General features: G+C 39.9%; 1 protein-coding gene across 12 annotated transcripts in view; it reads right to left on the bottom strand.

The window, feature by feature from the left end:
• The window catches only part of LOC137130295 (sodium bicarbonate cotransporter 3-like), a 38,382-nt gene extending 23,143 nt beyond the window's left edge, over positions 1–15,239 (bottom strand). For 4 of the 12 annotated variants that reach the window (XM_067510231.1, XM_067510229.1, XM_067510241.1 and 1 more), the window contains exon 1: positions 1,436–1,795. In XM_067510231.1, the coding sequence (XP_067366332.1) occupies positions 1,436–1,492 (57 nt within the window). In that variant the 5' untranslated portion in view covers positions 1,493–1,795. Of the gene's footprint in view, positions 1–1,435; positions 1,796–15,075 lie in introns of those variants that run through there. The other 8 variants (XM_067510235.1, XM_067510234.1, XM_067510238.1 and 5 more) reach the window with 4 other exon arrangements.
• Positions 15,240–20,404: the final 5,165 nt, after the last annotated feature.

The following is a 20,404-nucleotide window of genomic DNA, read 5'->3' as shown; positions in this document are numbered from 1 at the left end:
AATTTACCTCTTGATGGAAATGATTTTTGTTGGGAAAAAAAACCTTTACCTTCCGTTTAGGGAAAACTGCAGATATTTCGCAATCACTGCATTGGCAGTTGTAATAATAACAGTTTCTTTTCTGACAGCACACGACTAAACTATAAAAGCACATAAACCTCTAATACCTGCAGGCTGACAGCTCATCCAGCTGTGAAACGGTGCTCGACTCGGAGGAAAAGGACAAGTCACATCTGTGCACAGACTAAGGCATGAGGAAAAGACGTGAGGGGGACAAGGAGACGATAAAATACACTGTGGCTGTGAATCTACTGCACGACGACTGATAAACAGGCTTACAAAAGATGAGCGAACCTAATGACCTTGCTGTATGCACAAGGGTTTCTATTATTAAATCCACTACATTCAAATAGTAGAAACACTTGTCAATCTAACGGTACACAGCAGTTTAAGCTAGGTGGGGCTAATAAACTGGTATGTCAGTGGTACTTAGGTGGGCAGTCAGGACGTGCTGCACATGAATCAGACCTTTACGACACAGACAAGTTAAAGTTTAATGGTCAAATCTGTCGCTGAGTTCTTCTCTGTCCAGCTGTGTCAGCAGTTCATGTGTGATAAAAGAAGACAGTGTATGGAAATAACAGAATGCATAATGTGGTGGAAACATTTAGTTTGAGGCATCTAAAAATAAGATTCACCCGGACGGAATCTGATTTCTAGATCTGGTTTCAGATTTTTACAGTGTGCAGAAGAACGAACCAGCTGGAGAATAGAAGCTGATAACAAACCCTGTTTTTAAGCTCCTAACTTCTGAGAGAAGGAAATTAGTTCACAAGATATGATGTTATTTAATCTTGAATATACTTGTATAGTAACCTTGACTTTCACTTTGTGCAGAGTACACTGGATATTAGACTATTGAGTGAGTAAAAAAATACATTTGTATTTCTACAACTACATTTACATTTTGAGTTAAAGTCTGATCCATCGTAATAAGCCTATAATTAATCCTGTAATAATGCTTCCTGAGGTAGTTGTTGTTTTTGTTTTATAACAAAATGTGGAAGATTAATCTTAAATGTAGCAAATTAATAAGTATCAACTATCAACTAAGTATCAAAAAGAAAACCATAATAGCCATAATTGTGCAGTGAAATTTGGGCTTGTGTGAAAGATTTCTGCAATATACTCTGACAGTTGTTAACAGTCAATATGCTGAACTCTTTTCCTGTTGTACCAGTCTCATTTCCTCAAGTGTCAAACATTTCATACATTATCTTTTTGCAAAACGCTTTTACAGTTAGGACTTTGTTTGCAATTCTTACCACTAAACAGCCTGTGAGTGAACTGAAGCCACAGACGACCGTGACAAACTTCACAAGTTTCTGTTGTTAATATAACAACATGTTGAAGCCAAAAACAGCTGGATACATACCAGTGACATTGCTCTGGCTACTCTCTGACTGGCAATATTTCCCCAAAAGTCTCCCATGGCTGCTCTGTCCAAAACACCGTCAGCGTTCAGGGAACAGTCAGAAACAAAAGAGAAACTTTGTGTAAAGAAACTCCCCACAGCTATAAACGCTGCGCAAGAGATAAACCCAGCAGCTGAGAGTCTGCAGCTCACATACAAACTGCTTCCTAAAGTAGTGGTTGTATCTGCCAGTCATCCAGGTTCAGTAAGTAAATACAGACACTGTGCTGCCAGCAGATCCTCGGCTACGGTTCACGTATTTTTAGCTGAGCGCGTGGCTTCACTGAGCTCCTGTCAGAGCAACCAGTGAGTCAGGACATCTGCAAACAGCGAGAAAAGAGTTATAAAACCACCCAACAGCAGGAGGTGGAGACTCGGGTGGATGAGTCATTTACATTTGTGAGCAAGAGAAAAACAGTCCCACCAGGTCAAACTGGAATACTGAAGTGAAACAACCCAAATATCACTTTTTACAGTTTCTCTACCCTGACAACAACTCAGCATTTTTGCCAGGTGACTAATATGTCCAGTGTGAGATAATAAATACCAAGTCCAAACCAGTTCAGTGTCAAGTCCCAGGGTAGGAGCCATGTGTTTTCGGTCAGAAGTCCCAAATCAAAACCAACAAGTCCCAATGTGAGACCAACGAGTCCCATGTAGTCCCCAAGTTAAAAGGACGCCTTCACCAATTTTGAGCTTGCTTCTTTTGGTTCTAGTTTGGGTAGTAAGTGTAACTGAATGCCATTAAACTTCCCTCTGATTTCCCGACATTAAAATAACTCCTCCAGATGACCTCACTTGAAGGGAACCTTCAGTTCAGATTATGTTGTGATCTTTTTGCTCACACTATGCAGGGTGTGATCACGGTCAACCTGTTTTCCAGAGCTCCTCCAGATGACATAATCTGAACTCCTAATGATGAAAAACTCCTCTGGGTGATGTTTAAACTAACAAGAGCCAACTTAAGACCAATAAACTTCAAATTTAAAAAAAAAGCAAGAATGACAAGTCCCATGTGAAGTGCATTGTCAAGACCCAGATCCTGTCCCAAGTTAAAAACCAACTAGGTTAAAGTTAAAAAACACAACATGTTATAATCCAACAAGTCTGAAATCTACGAAAACTAGTCCCATTTAAAGTCCAGTGTCAAGACTCAAGTCATAAACCAACAGGTCCCAATACATTAATACCAATAAATCTCAGATCAAAAGCCACAGTCTAGACCACAAGGTCCAATTTAGCAGCAAAATCCCCGGTTAAGAGCAAGAAGCCCAGAGCCAAAGTTCAGTCTCCAAAATATAAAAAACAAGGTAGGCAGGCGTATGAATCACAGTTTAAGAGGCCATATAAAAAACTAAGTCATCAGTCAGGACCCAGGGTCAAGACCAACAGGTCAGAAGATCAAGTTCAAGTAAGCATGAACAAAAAGAGCAACAGGTCTAAAGTGGAGTCCAGCCTCTACTGTGGTCCAAGGCCTAAAGAAGCCATTTTCACCAAATGTGATGCAACCTCACATTTTAAAAACAACAACTGTTTTACAGAAGGTAAACTGGTGTATGGCACCTTTACATCCACCTGTTAATACAGCTTGGAGGGAACCACTTCACTGTTTGTCTGTGCAAACAGGAGGAACAGCTCTTTTCACTTACATCCAGGAACTGGAATATTGTTCTAAGACCACCGTGAAGAATCTGCACCTACTCTCTCCATTGTCTTCTGATTGCTGACCTTACCTCCCCGTTTGCTCTTTAATCTTGGTAATGCAGGAAGCTGATAATTCCGTTGACAACTCCATGTGTGAGAATCAGAGTTTAAATGTAATTTACTCTAAGAGGAACATCAGCAGTAATGAACTGAGCTGTGGGAGCTCTCACATTTCTCTCTGTTGCTTTAGAAAGGCTGCAGTGTGGAGTCTGGCACTTACAATTTAACATACTATTTTACATTTTGCAACAATAATACTTTGGAAATGCTCTTCCTTCCCTGTATGTTCCTGGCTGTTATACCAGTTCTTTACGACTCCCGGGCACTTTAATAAGAAACAACGAGCTGCTGAACGAGCAGCGCACAGCCATCCATAAAAAACACATGACTGACAAGGTTTTACATTTCCTCTTCTGCTTCCGCACACACACAAGATCAAAAACCACACACTCAAGACACATTTCTCTGCGCTCAGAAACACAAACAAATGGCCTCAACGCTGCCACAGGCTAAAGGAAAAAAGAATGTGGAAAAAAAAAAGGTTTGTCTGTCATCTGACTGATTTTCAGGATCAGCTGCTGTTTCCTGGCTTCACTTCTTATCAGCTAAACGGATGTGTCCTAGTGGTTACATTTAAAGCATCTAACGGCCCATGTGCGAGTTGAGTCTAGAAAGGAGACTTTAAATGTGAGAATTATGAGTTGAATATGCAGCTGCCCTTAGCTGCACACAGTTCTATGTTGGGTTTAACTCACTGTTGAGTCTGGATGACACTGGATGTCACTGTTTTGGTTCAGTCTCACTGCTCTCACCGTTTCTGGCCACAGCAGGAAGCAGCTGCTTTCAGAACAAAAGCACAAAAAAGAGCAACTATCCTCTATCTGCTCAGCGTTAAACAGACACACCAACACAGTTTGAGATGAACGTAGCAGCCACAGAGCCTCACGTTCCCCTCAGTAGCTGGTCAACAAAAGCGCTTAAAAAGAGATTTAACACAAGTGAACAACACTACTCCAAAATGGTTGCTCATGGTTATCATTTCAAAGAATTGTTTAATTAAAAGAATTCTGGTTTTCTGTCTGCAAGCAAACAAATACATTTAAGAAATCATCAGCTTCCTATAGTCAGAAATACAGAATAACCATCCAGTGTTTACATGGAAGATGAGTAAATAGCAGTATAATAACTAATAGTAGATTATAGAAATACTCTGTGTGGAGAAGTGAAAGTCCTGAATAGAAAACATTTATTACTGTATGCAATAAGTATTAAGATCAAAAGTTAGTAGCTGAAAGTGTTTAATCCATAAGAATTCATCATATTGTTATTTATTTGTTGTTGTTTTGCGAATCTGCATCTGCAAAGCAACATAAAGTGTTAATAGATGTTGTGAAGTAAAAAGTACAATGTATCCCTCTGGAATATAGTGGAGTAAAGACGGCATAAAAGTACAAAATACAGGTAACTCAAACTGGAAATGGGTGAAATACTTGAATAAAAGTAATCAATTACTTAATACCACAAAGAGAAGATGTATATACGTCCACAACTTGTTTACAGTTTACTGAGATACTGAGTAACTAAATTGCATAAATGAATAGTCTGAGTATCTATGGTTACAACACAGTTTAAAGTAATGGGGTCAGATTTGTGACGATAAAATCTTAAAAACAGATTCTATTAAGTCTCTATCACAATTAAATAATCATTACAGTAGAAATAAATGTTTAAGTTCAACACCTTAACTTTAAAAGGTGATGATGTTTCAGGAATGTCACAGGACTAACGATGGTTTGAAACCTCGTCCGCTGACACTGATGCAACAGCTTTTTCTTTTTACTCATACGTTCATGCAGTTTTATGATCAGTATATTCTATATGACTCATTACAGTTCAGGATGACCTTTCGTTCATTCACTGCAAGGACAGTACAATGTGTCATTATAACATTTTCATCACTACTCAATCATCAAATGCAATATGTTTGAAAAAAAAAACGGGGGGGGGTGTCTGATTTACAATGGCTTTTTCATGCATATACAAAAGGGAGTTTGCAGAAGTAGCCCACAGTTCACAACAGCTGTTCTCATTGCCCACATGCTTTTCTTCTTTAAACAAGAAAAGAACAAGATACAAACAAAGCAAAAACACAATGATTCTTTGAAATTCAAGCGCTTTCCTGAAAATAGAGGTAAAAAATAAATCATGTACAGTGGAAGTGTTGCTGCAGGACAAACAGAATTTATAAAAATCTACTACAGAGATCAGTGAAACAGGACAAGAATCCGACATTCAGATGGTTCAGTATTCCTCCTCCACTTTGAAGGCTTTTGTGCAATAAAACTAAAGAGCAAAATGAGTAATCTGTGCAGGAGACAAACAAACCTACACTAAGAGTGAAACCTCAAACTGAGCAGTAAGTGTTCACTATACAACAGTGTATGGTGAAGATTTGCTCTACATAATGTGCAGAAATCCCACCACTATACTGATCCTGTCCAATCAAATTCACGTTGTATCAATACAATGTGTGTTCATTCAAAGATCGAGCACAAAGAGAAATTGAAAACCTAAACAGAGATAAGCAGCAATGTTAGTGATCATTTGCACCAGTTTGCTGCCCTTTGCAGAAAGTAACCAGAGGAAGACTTCAGGTAAGACGGCCACATGTCAGAGCTCCACCTGCACAGCCACAGGTGACATCAAACGTGACTGTCCGCAAAAGGAAGGTAGTGAGGCAGTTACACACACTAAAAAAGTAAATGTATAAAAAAAAATTCAGAAAAGACTGTTATTATATCTCATTGATCACCTGGATTTATCGACAAAAATGAGACTAAAACCTAAAAGAAAAACCACGAAAAGATTATTTACATTCTCTACATTCAATACAAACTACACAATAATGCGAAGAAAGAATTTCAGCTTCTTCTACAAAAACTGCGAAATCAAAAACTGAATATCCTGTAAAAAAATAAAAAAAAAACAAAGACGATTTAGCTGCTCAACATAATGCACTAAAGAAACTGCAGGCATGTGATGATTTATTTTTCCAATGTAAGTCTTATTTAAGACTTTCCATTTGAACCTTCCTCAAGATGTTGACTAATATAATCTTACATAGTGATTTAGTTATCTGTACGTGACAAAGATGGAGACAGCTGTTATCTTAACCCACCAAAAAGAAATATTTGTATACATTTCTATTAATTAGTAAGTATTACCCCTTGTGGATGAAAGTATTTCTGACTCTGATATTATAAATGGAGGACAGATATTAAAAGAAAAAAAGAGCATAGTGGTGAAGTGACTGTGACTTAAGTGAAGTTTAAGTCAAGACTGAAATGTCTTGACTTCTTCTCATTTTGTGACTAAAATGCATATAAATAAAAAATGTTGACAAAAAATACTGAAAATCTGAGCTAAAATCTGAAACTGGTGTAAAAATCAACACTGCTGTGAGGTGCTTTATTTTGAAAAGCACAGGTCAACGAGCTGGCGAAGGTGGTTTGAACTAAAAATTTAACTCCTTCACAAACACACATTTATGCAAAATCAAAACAATGTAATCACTAAATCATTTTTTACTAACATAACTAACATACATTTCCTTGGGGACAATGAAACCATTCAACTATTAAGGAGGGGAACAGGAAGGAGTATGTTCTGGGAAAGAAAGCCTGAAGCTCGACGTGGTTGAGGGTTATCAACTTCGAGGCAAATCAGCAGGAACAAGAGGGCCTGAAGTCCACATGATGCCAGGATCTATGTGGTTACTGCTACACAGAGACATTGTACAAAGACTCACTAAAACTCACAAAACATGCAGCTTTACAACCAATGCAGAAGCTTCTAGGACCCTGAGAACAAACCATGTTTTATTTTACTGGGTTGTTCACATTAAACACTAACAGTAAATGGAATAAAAGCCAAACACAGTCAGTTGAACCACTGCACACTAAAATGAAAAATTTACTTTAGAAGTTTGCAGATTTTTACTGTTTATCAAAAGCACATTCACACAAGTGATTTCACTCGACTCTCAGCATCATTTACACTAAAAGGTTCATTTGTCTACATTAAGACGAAGATACAAGAGGTCTTTTAAAACCGTTCTTGATTACAGTACCAGAGTAAAAGTCCTTGGTACCACTGCACGAGCAGCAGCAATATTACAGATTATTAGGACAGGATGGGTGCTGAAGTATTAAATAAGCATTAAATAAGTATTCAATAAGATCCACTTATGACGTTATACTGTGCAAGTAGATTTATCATTGCTACCTAACACATCACCTCCTTCAACCAAGTTTTCGTTGCTCAGGTGTGTTAGGCTGCAGCCTGGAACCCACCCACTAAACTATGCAGGCATTGTTAAATGTTAGTCAGATCATTGAATTCTTGAACCACAATAAGAATTTAAACTTACAAGTGCTGTTTTTAGTTTCACAGTTTCAGTGCTCAGAGCAGTGGTACAATACAAATAAGGTCCAGCAGTATTTGACTGACTTAAAATGAAAGAATGAAAAAGAGGCCTGATCAGCACAATGGACTTAACATCTGTCCAAGGTGGCACTTTAATTGCTATATAGTCAATTGATTAATAATGAGTCGCTAATGAAGCTGAAAGACAAATGTCATTTTTCATTTTATACCATTGCTATTATCGGATTGAATATTATTGCATCACACACAAACACACACGCGCGCACATGTTCATAATAAAACCCGTTTTGCTCCCAGAACTCCCAGGAGATCACTGGCATCTTGTCCAGTCTTTGCTGTTGCTCCCATATTAGGAAAACCAGATGAGAAACCACATCTGGGCTGCAGCTGCATTTACAGAACACGCTGGGAACTGTGGGAAAATTCACACCAGGCAACACAAACACACACTGACCTGAGGCTTCAGGTCAAGTAACCAGTCAGTAAAAGTCTTACTATCTGTGAGATTAGCCAGTCAGAAAGCAGCATTCACACTACTGGTGACAGATCCCTGGGCCAGCGACAACTGCACTTTATTGTCAATGGAAATCGACAATGTAGCTGCTGAGTTCATCATGCTGTGCAAGACAGAGACAACGTGACCCCAGTGTCACTGAAGTTATTGGGCTACCACAAAAAGACACCACAGAACCAGCACTTCACCAGGGCTCAGCGATTTGTTGGCAGTAATTGGAACATGCTTTTATGGATCAGGTGCAGGAGATCTGGGGCTGACTGTCCAACACTGTACCATTCATAAAGGCTTCTCACAATGATGTCTGTAATAAAGGCTTAAACAGAGAAGAGTCCATTTATTCCTGTTCCCCAAGAAGCTTCGACACAAAACTGAAGTGACAGCAGATTCAGCTGAAACTGCTTTAATGCAGATAATTACCAGAAGAGGCATCGCCCAACATTTATCTAACACACCACCAATGTTTCAAACACCACAGTGGAGATGTCAGACCCATATTAATAATCATTATCACCACAGATAAGCTTCACCAGTCTCTACCAACATACTAACAGTTAATTATTGCAGATTCACAGTGTACAAATCTGTTCTTTAGAGGCATCAGTAAGGGAGTTTAAAAGATTTATGACACGCAGTCAGGCACCAATTTTCTTTCCACTCAGTTTTTGTCAAATTGCCTTTTGAAATAATTTATAATTGCTCACAAAAACAAAGCGCAAACAGAAGTAAAAGCACTAATAAGAAGGAAAATGCATCTTTTCTCCTAAAGTAAGTTCTAGTTTAAATATTTTATCAAGTTGATGTATATTTCCAATGTTTGTCAGTTTATATAAATAATCCCTGTTCAGAATTTTGCTTCGACATTTTCAAACATAACAGGCAGGTAGATGTACACAGTCATACTGGAAACTGGAACCGGTGCCAGAATAGGAGGAATAAAAACTACATTTCATATCTAAGTTCATATTTTCCAAAAGAAATAATATACACTACAGACAGCACAGGGAGCTGTAGGTCATGCAGAATTAACAATGTGTTATCAACATAGCTGCTTATTTGGAAGTATTTTTTTCACTTAAACTCATAACACATGAACAGGTGGTTTTTGTCAGGCTGAGACTATAACAACAGACCTCACCCAAAATGCTAAAACTCATACTAATGTTTGTCCATAAGGTCTGTGGTGTTGTAACATGAAAGAGCAAATATCAGCCGGTCTCCATGCTGAAGTCGCATTGGCAGCCATTTTATTATAAGGGTCATCTGAGAAGGAAAACACTAGCATTTAACGGGAAAAAATGCAGGTTAAAAATAAAACCTGAAATAGCTCCGGACTCTTGTCTGCGGGTGTTGTCTTTACTCTGATAATCTTTCCTCTATTTGTTCTCCTGATCTTTCTGTTTGTTTCCTGCTGATTATCCAACCTGCACAAATTTGCTTTGCATGTGTACTTTCTCTGTCTTAACCCAGAGCAGATAATCTATCACAATACATTTACAAAACTGTTTCTGGACAGAGATTATCCAGACGTACAACAGCTAAAATTATCTTAAGTTGAACTAGGGTCCACTAGGTTTCTAGTTCTACCTGACAAAAAAAGGCCAGGACAGCAGAAACAGGTGCAGTTTACAAAAAGGAAACTAACATTTTTTGTCCTATCTCTATAATCTATAACTGAATTTAACATTTTTAAGCAAGGTGTTATTGTCATTGTTGTAAAGACTGTAAAGCCCCATGAGGACATTTGGGATTTGTGATATTATCCATAGAAATAAGGTTTTTGGTCTAAACATGACTTTTCTAGGATTAATTTTAAGAGCATTTAAGCTTTTGTTGCAACAACCTGCTGTGATCTGTACAATATTTCTTTCTGCAGAGTTGAAGGTTCTTCCCCAATAATTAACAACACTGTGTTAATATCACAGGACGAACAGCCAGAACTGAACCTTCAGCACAAACTCAGTTCGTTGAGTTCACTTCATAATTAACCAGTCAGTGGGTCTCCATCCTGACTGCATCCAGTCCAACAGCACAGGAGACAGCGACGAGCTGCCAGGGGACGAGTCGGCTGACGTCAACCAGAGTCACCCGGGACGTCTCGACAACACTAACAGGTACACACTGCAACTGTTGCTCTGTGAGTGCCGAAGCACCAACAAACAGGTTTCTCGTTACTCCACACTGCAGGTTCTGCAGTTTGGTACTGTGGAGTCCAACCAGCTCCTGAACGAGACATGAGGGCAAATGATCAGCAAGTTAAATTGCGATATTCATGGTTTTTGGAGATTTCTTTCTATTCAGTCCCATCAGGAGAAAAAAAAATGTCAGTAATAAACATAAACGTCCTGTATTTGACCTTCCTCCCTGAAGATAGACACCTTACTCGTCCCATCTGGAAATTCAAAAAGGTTAACGTCCATGTGTTGGTCCTCTGAAAGAGTTTGAACCAAAACTGATTCGACTGTAGGATCAGTTCCCAGTAGGCCTGTCCCATCTCCGTGCATTTGTAGCAGATCAATTTCTGATTCTGAATTGCTGCTCTGTTTGTTTCACTCGAACACTTTGAGGACACATAGGACACACTGGTTACCTAGGTAATGTGTGCATCGTGTGGCAGAAGGCTGTAGTGAAGTGAAGCGGCTCAGTGAAAGAAGAGACAACATGCTGCCTCGTAAAAAGACTAAAACTAACTCAAAGTGGCCTGTAGAAGCCACTGCTCTTTTCATTTGCATTGTCAAACCGAGGTACTGTGGTCTTTCAGCCTCCTTTTCCTTCGTCTGAAGTCCTGCGTCTCCTACCTTAAACTCTGGATGGTCGTTGACATGGATATTTCTTCTCTTGACGTCATAAATGAATCCATCCTTTCCCATTGTGCCCGAGTTAAATTAAGAAAATACCACCGCTCAGCTGATGCTCTACGTGGGTTTAAGGACACTACGGATTATAGGTCGTGAGTTTTGGAAATAGATATTCCAAAAATATCCAAATGTTAGTGTTCCAAAAATATAATATTTGAATATCAAAATTTAAAAAATAAAAACCAAATACCTGCCTAATGAACAAATACTTGAATATTCAGCTTGAGTGTATAAAGAGGTGTTTCAATGCTTTGATGCAAACAAGGTGAAAAACATGATTAAGGCAACTGATAATGACAGTACATGTTAAATCTAATTTCTAAAATATCTTGAAACTAATTGGAAATTATGAATTATTATTATTACTTTCATAATGACTTTTTTTAGAACTTTCCTAGCTTTGCATTTTCCGTACCCCGGTCAGCCTTTAACGCTGCCCTCACCCTGTCTGCTCCATCAGGACCTTTTGTTCTGATCACGCCTGATTTCCTGCTGCTATGGATCAAACAGCCTAATAAATGTCGAATTATTGTCGAGCTGCGATCCTTCAGAAAGCTGCCACTTCTGCTTCCATCTACACCAAACGATAAGCTGCTCTGACTCAGCTTCATGGGGTCACACTGCTGCTCTGTTCACAGCTCGGGAGCGTGAAGTTTCACCTCAAATTAACAGCCCAGGTTTAGTATTTGGTTCAAGTGCCAGAGGCTGCTTAAAGGAGCGTTCTGGTATTTTCCCCCAAACTGGGTCAAGTTAAGTCTTTTTAACAAGCTTAGGGAAGTGGGTCATAACCCTTTTGCTACTTCAAATAAACCTGACTCAGAGAAACTGAAATAAATGAATGTGTATATGAAAAACTGGATCCCCTTTCACAAAAAGAGGGTCCCAGGAACCCTTGAACACGTCTTTGGCCCTGCTTCCTAGGCTGCAAAAGTTAGCATTTCCAATTGTTAAAATTAAAAAAATATATATTTTTGATGTAATTTTGTGCGACTCCAAAATGGAGAAAAAGGACGTTGCAATATTTTGTTTTTATTTCTTTTTTAATTATTATTTTATAGTTATATTTTCTGTTTTGTAGGTTAGAACATATATTTCTATGCAGATTTACTATGTTTCTGTTGCATCCTGTCCGTCTTCCACCTCCCTTCATTAACTAATGAAACCGCCTCCATTTAAATAAAAAAGTGTATTATGCAGTACTCAAACATCCAGTGTGTGTACAGGTAAAATAATTAGAATATAAAGACCAAGCATGACATACTAAAAAGTAAAAACAATGCTGTGAAACTCACTAATGACTCATTAAGTGTAAGACTCACTCGTGAGACAATATGTACTCATCTTTTATGAGACATGTTACATTTTATGTCTCATCTGGCCTGTGACTGATGCTCTTCTTCCTGGCAGTGGTCCTTGCTGTGTACAGTCAGTATCATTAGCCCGAAGGGTGCGTTTCTTTTAATTCCTGCAGGGGACCAGCGGGGATGGACTAATGGTCACCCCACGTTAATACAAAGACCCTGAATTGGGGATGTGATGTTCCAAAAACGAGCACTTACAGAATTTGCAAACGAGACTGGGAGCAAGAACAGGAGACAACACAGATTTATCAATCTGACAAGTGGTGTGGTGTAGAAAGTTGTAGTGTTTTTTTCTTTGCATTTTGTCCTTATTAAAAAACCCTATGATGTTTCAGCAGTGTCGCACTACTGTTTAACACATTCCATCAGACAAAATTGTGAGTTATTTTCTAGTCAAGGAGCAGAAAAACTGGATGATGCATTTGAGTTAATTTGCCTTGATGTTCTGATCTGTACAGCAAAGTGAATATTGTGCATGACCACAACATGCTAACGGTGCTGAAATTATGTATAAGGCAGTACTACTCCAAATATTGGTAAAAACAATAGCAGACTATTAAAATGAGTATAAACTTCCAGTAGCTGAAATCTAGCGACATTAAGAATACAAATAATAAAAATAATACAATCGATCCTGAATTGCACTCGTACAGTTAGGGGACTAAATTACCCGGTCGCTGACGACAGGTCTGCAGAAGTCTGAATGAGTTGAATAAGGCTCTCACTCATCTGTCAGACGAAGAGCTGCTTTACAGGCAAGATGAGAATCTCTGCATAGATTGTGCCCCGTGCTGTCACGTTGCACATTTAACATTACAGCTGATGTGAATGCAAATGCAGATTTATCAGTGGCAACACTACATTCAGCATCAGTAAGGCAAAGCATTTCATTAAACCTGAGCCAGGGGATCTCATCTCACACCCATCACTCCTGTGGAAATTCCCATTTGCTTTAGTTTGTCAGCATCAACTTGTTCACCTGTCTCTGGTCTTCTCCTCCTTCACTGTGTGTCATTTGGTGGTTAATCAGCTGTGATGGAAATGTTTTAGGACCACATGTAACAAAAAAGTCCTGAGAACTGAATATTTTACCTGATTTTCTTATTTGAACTGCTGGAAAAGTTCCTATACTACAGAGAGTTTTGTTATATGTCCTGTGTTGTCAAAGAACACAGTATTTCTACACTGTGGTTTTAATAATTTTACTTAAGTAGAAGATCTGAGTACTTCTTTCACCACGAAGGTATTTAGGCAGAGAAAAAAGTCAAAACAATAAAAATAGTGGTTTCTATTGGGACGACGATGACTTCAAAAACACATAAAAACAACCTATGAAGCACAAAAGAACAAAATGGACAAAAGCAACCACCGATGACAATAAGTCAATTCAGACAATAAAAAACCAAAAAAGAACAGCTGCCACAATGAGACTGCAAAATGGCTCGATTTAAAACTGATGCAAAGGATTAAAGACTTGGCGTGAACAGCATCATTTCGCTGTAAAGAGGCAGAGTGTCACCAGGTGACCTTTAGTAGACTCGTCAATAAAACAGTTTTCAACCAGCCAACAACACTGATTCACGTCCCATCTCCAGGGTAACAGTAAGATGCTGTGGTCCATCAGCCTCAGCCTGGGAGATTCATCACTGGAGCTGCCACGGATTTCAGTGCCTTGCTCAAGTGTTTCCAGACAGGGCAGGAAGTCGGGTTACTCAGAGCAGCTGGTAGGAATGAGAATGGCGTCATGGCAGGACACACTCATCTTCACATGCTGCCCACTGCTGCTGGGAACACGTTAGCTTTGTTAGCTCCCTCACTCAAAATACTTCAACAAGTTAAGGATAAAGTGGCGCAAACCCTGGTGCATCAGTGGTAGAGCAGTGGGTCGGGATGCGGAAGGCTTCGGGTTCGAATCCCAGCCCATCACGTGTGGCCCCGCCCAGCCACCTCGGGTCCCGAGCACGGTAAACGTTAAGAAGGGCATCCGATGTAAATACGTGTGGCGACCCCTGAAGGTAAAGCTGCTGATCTTTGTCAAGATTCTAGCAAACCAAACTCCATTGGTTAACTTGCCAGTTTCACGTATTTGCGCTCACGGAAAACAACTTGGTACGTTGAAGAACGACTGCAATAAATTGTTCCTATTATTTCAGGCAAATCTCGCATTCGGCACATCGACACACACTTTGTTAGAAAGGCGAACGTTGTCTACTCGCCCTGAGCATCAAGAAGGTCGCGATCGGGTGCTAAAAAGGCAGGAACACCACAAGAAGGAGCTGAACGTTTCTCAAAAAGAAAACCGCCCAGTGGATGTAATTCAAGCCGATGGTGAGAGCAGCTCATAAGGAGCCAAAAGTGGGATTTTGTTTCACACGTCTCAAACCTTGCGGCGAATATTGGTAACAAGAATTTAGTAATTTGGGAAAGAAAGAGGTTCCGTAAAGCGTCTTTGTAACGAGAAAACGGCATCATTACTTCACTTCCTGCCATACGCGTGGTCTCCTAAAAACAAAAGCAGTGGGATGCCGAGCGTAGTTCCCAGCCGGGCTGACAGGTTTCCCACTAACAATCCGACATTTACACGGAGCTTATTCCAACAGCCGACACCATCTTAGGAAGAAGCCGGTCCCCTTTCTCCGATCAGTCACAGCCCGTTGGGGAGTCGCTAGCTGCCGGCTAACAGAAGAAGAAAAAGCAGAGAAGAAAGTGGGAACTTACAGATGTGAGAAGCGGCCTCATCTGTTCGCAGTAACGTTCCTCCATTTCGTCATGAAAAACTCCTCGTTACTGCACCGGGAGATGATATTTCATCCAAGTTTCTCCACACGCAGCCACCGGTTCCTCTTCTTCTCTGAGCGTTGCTCTCCGCCACTACTTTACAACTGCCCGGAATATATTAACTCCAACTGTGAAGCCCGCCCCTTTGTGATCGACAGCTACGCCCTCCATTACCGTGGCAGCGCTTGTTTCCTCCAACCAATCATCGACCCAAAAGACGAAATGGGCGGGGCCATGACCGTAACAAAGCATGGGAGCCTTGTCTCATTCACTTCAGACTCTTGGTCGTTAGTAAACAGAGACCCAATCGACTTCATTATTATCCGAGTTCACTGCTAATGCTGTGCAGTCTGTGTATGGGAAAATAAACCAGTGAAGTTTTATAGCATTATTAAAAGGGCTGTAGTTTGGAGGAAAGATGTTTTCATGACTCAGTGCATGACTCAACTCATTAAGTCTCAAATTAGGTGAAGCTGCAGGCCTCTTGTAAGACATGGCGGGTGGTGTAAATGCTCTATTGTCACTCCAAACACTTCCCACTGTTCTTATTCACTCTCCCCAATGGAGGAGCTGGTAAACACTGACCGGGAGCAACTAAATGGGGGTTCAGTGTCTTTTCTTCAGGACACTTCAACATGTGACTAGAGGAGGTTGGGAATCAAACCAACAACTGCAGGACTGCTGAATGACCGCTCTACCTTCCTGCACCATACTCGATGTGTATAGCACAATCACAGGCAGGGCTTGCTTTTTATGATTATTTCACAATATGTGTGGAAATGGGTAGTTGAGTTGCACTGCAGTGTATTTTAAGAAGAGGTGGTTCTGATGTTTTGAAACTCTCACCGATTTTAAAAAGGGCAGCCCCCACTTCAACCTCAATAATATAAATAAAGATGCTTATGGATCCATGGATCCATCCATGCATTATCTTTACCCACTTATCCTGTCGTAGGGTGATAGGTGGGTTCCACCCTGCACAGGTCTCCACTCCATCTCAGGGCCAACACAGAGAGACAAAGAGACAGACAACCATTCACACTCACATTGCCACCTACAGACAACTTAGAGTCACCCATTGCATGTCTCTGGACTGTGGGAGGAAACCCACACACAAGGACCTTCTAGCTGGGAGGCGGCAGTGCTAACCACTCCACCGCCATGCTGCCCCTGGTTTAAGTGACTTTCACTGAAAAACAATCAGTAAAATGGTTTCTTCACCCTGCAGTTACCTCGATAAAAACTAGTACACATTGTAACTAAGTAAAGTTACCTAATGTATGTAAACATTAGACAGCTGTCAGAATTTACAGTGCAGGAAGTGACACAATAGAGCAAACTGAAGGAAACACCAACAACAAACACTGAAAGAATGAAAAGTGGTCCAGTGAAAAGGGAACTCATTTTTCCCAGTCTGTACGACAGTTCATGAATGCACCAGTCCATCTTGCACCATGAGAAACTCTGACATTATAATGAGGTGGCAGTGGAAAACCAAACCATAATTGTTGAAATCTGTGTAAATCACACCAGAAGAGCCACCTGAAACCAGTTGAATCAGCTCGTACACAGTTTCTGAGCTGCGTGGCCTTTTGAACAGCTTATCTGTTTGGGCAGCGTTTCCCTCCTGCTGCTGTAATCCTGACTGATTATTTCATTACAGTAAAGTCATTGTTGTGGCCACAAAGCAGCACCGGGGTTATGGCAATGCTGAGTCTTTAATTTAAAGGAAGGAGCACGGGGTCATGTGGAGAATAATAGAAAAACATTTATTATACCAAACCTGTGAGCTACGACCATGAAATCAAATACTTTCTTTTTTCTTTTATTGTCATTTTATTCCATCTTCTATGTGCTTCCTTCCGTAATCCAAAGACATTTATGAAAGAGTTTGGAGTCTCCCATTCTGAAACAGTTTTTTATAAGGGCAATACTGTATGTATGAGTATAAGTACAGAAAGCTGGTATCATGTGTTTTCAAGCACCCTGAGGTTAAAAACAACTCCACTCGTTCCAGTTTTCATTAGGTGAACAAATTAAACTGAGCCATCAGCAGGTGATGAAGCTCTGAACAACTTTCTAATGAATATTTCAGGTGACCTTTGACCCGCCGTGACTTATACAACACTGCTCACCTCACTCTTGAGTCTGAAGCAGCTACACACCACCTGCTGACATTTACAATATACCGGTCCATTTTGTAATTCTGTATATTTCCTGTAAACACAGTGTGATCTTTTTAAAAAAAAAAAAAACCTTAAGGCACTGGAGGATTTACCTGTAGTAAATGACCTTACTTTGTAAAACAGTCACTTAGTAAATATGACATGAGTTTAAAATATTTCTTCATTTTCATCTTCACAACAGCAAACTCTTAAAGACTTGATTATTATATAAGAAGAAAATATAATCAATGTTATTTTGTACAATAAAATCTTTGAATCAATGAAAATTCATAATTAGTATATGTTGTATTTGCAGCTGTGTCCCAAAAGGACAAAGTCAATTTAACAACCAGGTCCCTGCCTGGTTGTTAAATTGATAGAAATAAGTTTGTCCAAGAATTGTTACTTAGCACATAGTTAATATAGACACTACAAAATATAACAGGGCAACAGATTCACTTAGTTAGAGAAGACACAGCTCCCAGGCTGTTAGCCTCTAATTCCTTATAGGGATACTGTGCTACAAGTACTGTAGCTTTGTTTTAAATTGGAGCTAATGATGCTATAATCTGTACTTTAAAGATTGATGGATTATGAGAGAAGGGTCCCCAGGGCACAGAAAACCCTGCATCATGTGTCCTCTGTGTTAGGGTCCAAGACAGAGAGACACAAAATGACTTCTAACATGTGTTTGAGGAGATTGTGCATTTCTCTGACTTTGGATTGATTTGGCATCGTGTAAAGGTAGTTGTCTCTGTCCAATTTCCAAACATCCACAATTTCTCAATTACTATTACCGTAGAATTTCCCTTTGACTGTGTCTTCCAGTTTCCGATGGACTGAACACATGAACACATGATGTAGGTGATCATTTTCTTAACTTTACTAAAAAGAAGTAACAAAGCACCTTTTACTGTAGAACCCATCCACTACAAAGACACTGAAAAGTATTCAGTTTTCCTTTATTCACAAAATGTTAAATATAGATGTTTTCTTTGACGTCATTGGTGATGTAGTGATGTAGTGTCAACTAGAAGTAGCCAACACTGCATTTTTTCATCCTAAAATAAATTACCAACAGAGTGAAGAGCGAGCAGACAGTGAAGGGCTCTGATTAGTTTCTGAAGTGACTGTAACAACACATTTACTGTTAAGAAACCTATGAAATCAGTAAAAACATGTAAGAAAATTTAAAATAGCTAAAATCCTCTCATTTCTTTCCACTTAAAGCTCTGTGGACAAACGTATGCAGACAGTGCTTAGTAAAAGTGGCTCCAGATGTTAAACCAGCTGCAGGGATTCACCCTCAATCCAGATACCAGAGTATCACTGAGGTCTAATGTTGGTCTGGTTCACGTCATGCAAAAAATCATGGGTCCACGTTTACTCCACTTCACCTGTGGAATAAAATCTTCACACTTCAGAACCAGCATCAGACCGAGTCCCCCAGCAGAGCCATGCAGTGACCCCTGGTGTCCAACAACCATCAATGCAGCATCCAGAAGCTGGTCTGGGGTCAGTCAGAGTGGCAGGTGGAGGCCCCTCTGCGGGGCTGGACTCAGCTTCAGCAGCTTCCTCAGGTGAGCCAGAACCAGGTGTTTCCGACTGCCTGGGGGCTTAGATGGAGCCACAGCAATAGATTCTGGGAGGTTGAATCTGTGTGGGAGAGAGAGGAACAGCTTTTATTTAACTGACTACTATTGCTACTACTAATACTATTACTGCAACTACTGTACTCATGTCTCTACTACTACTCTGACTCCTAGTAATGTCTGTTCTGCTGTTAAAGCTGTATCTATAAAAAAACAACAACAAAAAAATACTATTCTGCTCTTTCTTCCACTTGCATCTCGTGGACTGAACACTTTTCTGATTGGACTTTGCTTTGATGTTTTCTCCTTGACTACTCAGATTTTTGCTGCCTTGTGCCTCACTTGTAAGTCGCTTTGGATAAAAGCGTCTGCTAAATGACTAAATGTAATGTGAATGTAAATGTATCTACAAAAACTGTCACCTGGTGAATCGGCAGTGATGTGTGTGGTGGGGGCTAAGGCCCTGCAGCCAGGGGCTGGTATGCAGATAGGGGCACAGCGGGGCCCTCAGGTCCCTGGATAGAACTGAGAGAGAGTCTCTGTAGAGCAGACCTCGACGAGACGACATGATTGGACAGTGGTGGCACGTTGCCAGCTGAAGACACGTTGTAATGAAAACAACATGAAGTAATCAGTAGGCTCCGAACCAATACTCAGGTAGCAAAACAACAATATAGAAATACAAGCCTGGACAAGTTTACCTCTTATCTTCAAACTGTTAGTTAAATGAAAGTATAGAAGAAGAATCACGGTTGCACAGTGACGTTAGTGAGTAAAACAGAAAACAACAGTAGACTGATCCTTCATAAACACTGCAGTTTAGTCTGGAGAGTACACGTTCAGACTGAACTACTTTCCTGTCAGCACAGGAGATTCTGTCTTTCAGGATTTGTATCTAAATCAAGCTCTCTGCCTGTGGGGCGGCTCCCAGGGGCCCCCACCATCATACAGACCTACTTCTGCTTCAGTTAGACCTCCACCTCCTTTAACACTAAGTCATGGATTCAGCTTTAGTCTTTATTTATCTCTATTTTTCCTGCATTTATTATTGTCTTGATATGAAAAGTGTTCTGATGACAAATGATTACACTATAAATAATAATAATAATAATAATAATAGCGATGGCTATTGGTCGTGGTGGAAGAAATGTTTGGTCCAGTAACATGTTTGCTACTGAAGTTAAAGTACAAATACACCTTAAAGTTTTAGCATCAAAATATGCAGTACTTACAATACTATGTTTACTTTGAATATTTCTCATCATGCAAAATATAATAATCATTCATGTTATGCGTTGCCATTTTTTCATTCTAAAATAAATTACCAATAGAGTGAAAAGCCATGAAAGAATGAATGCAAGTTACTTACAGAGACAAACGTTGCCATGTTCTGTTGTCGCCTGGTGTTTTCAGAGAGACGAAGAGTGTGAGGGTCTGAGCTCTACATAAATCTCCGACTCCGTCTGTCCTCCTGTCCTGTCAGGGGGCTGGACCACATCTGCACAATGATGT

The sequence above is a fragment of the Channa argus genome, chromosome 7 (genome assembly GCF_033026475.1).
Source record: "Channa argus isolate prfri chromosome 7, Channa argus male v1.0, whole genome shotgun sequence".
NCBI lineage: Eukaryota > Metazoa > Chordata > Actinopteri > Anabantiformes > Channidae > Channa > Channa argus.
Note: the sequence above shows the minus strand (reverse complement) of the source record. Positions and strands in the feature narration are given on the sequence as shown.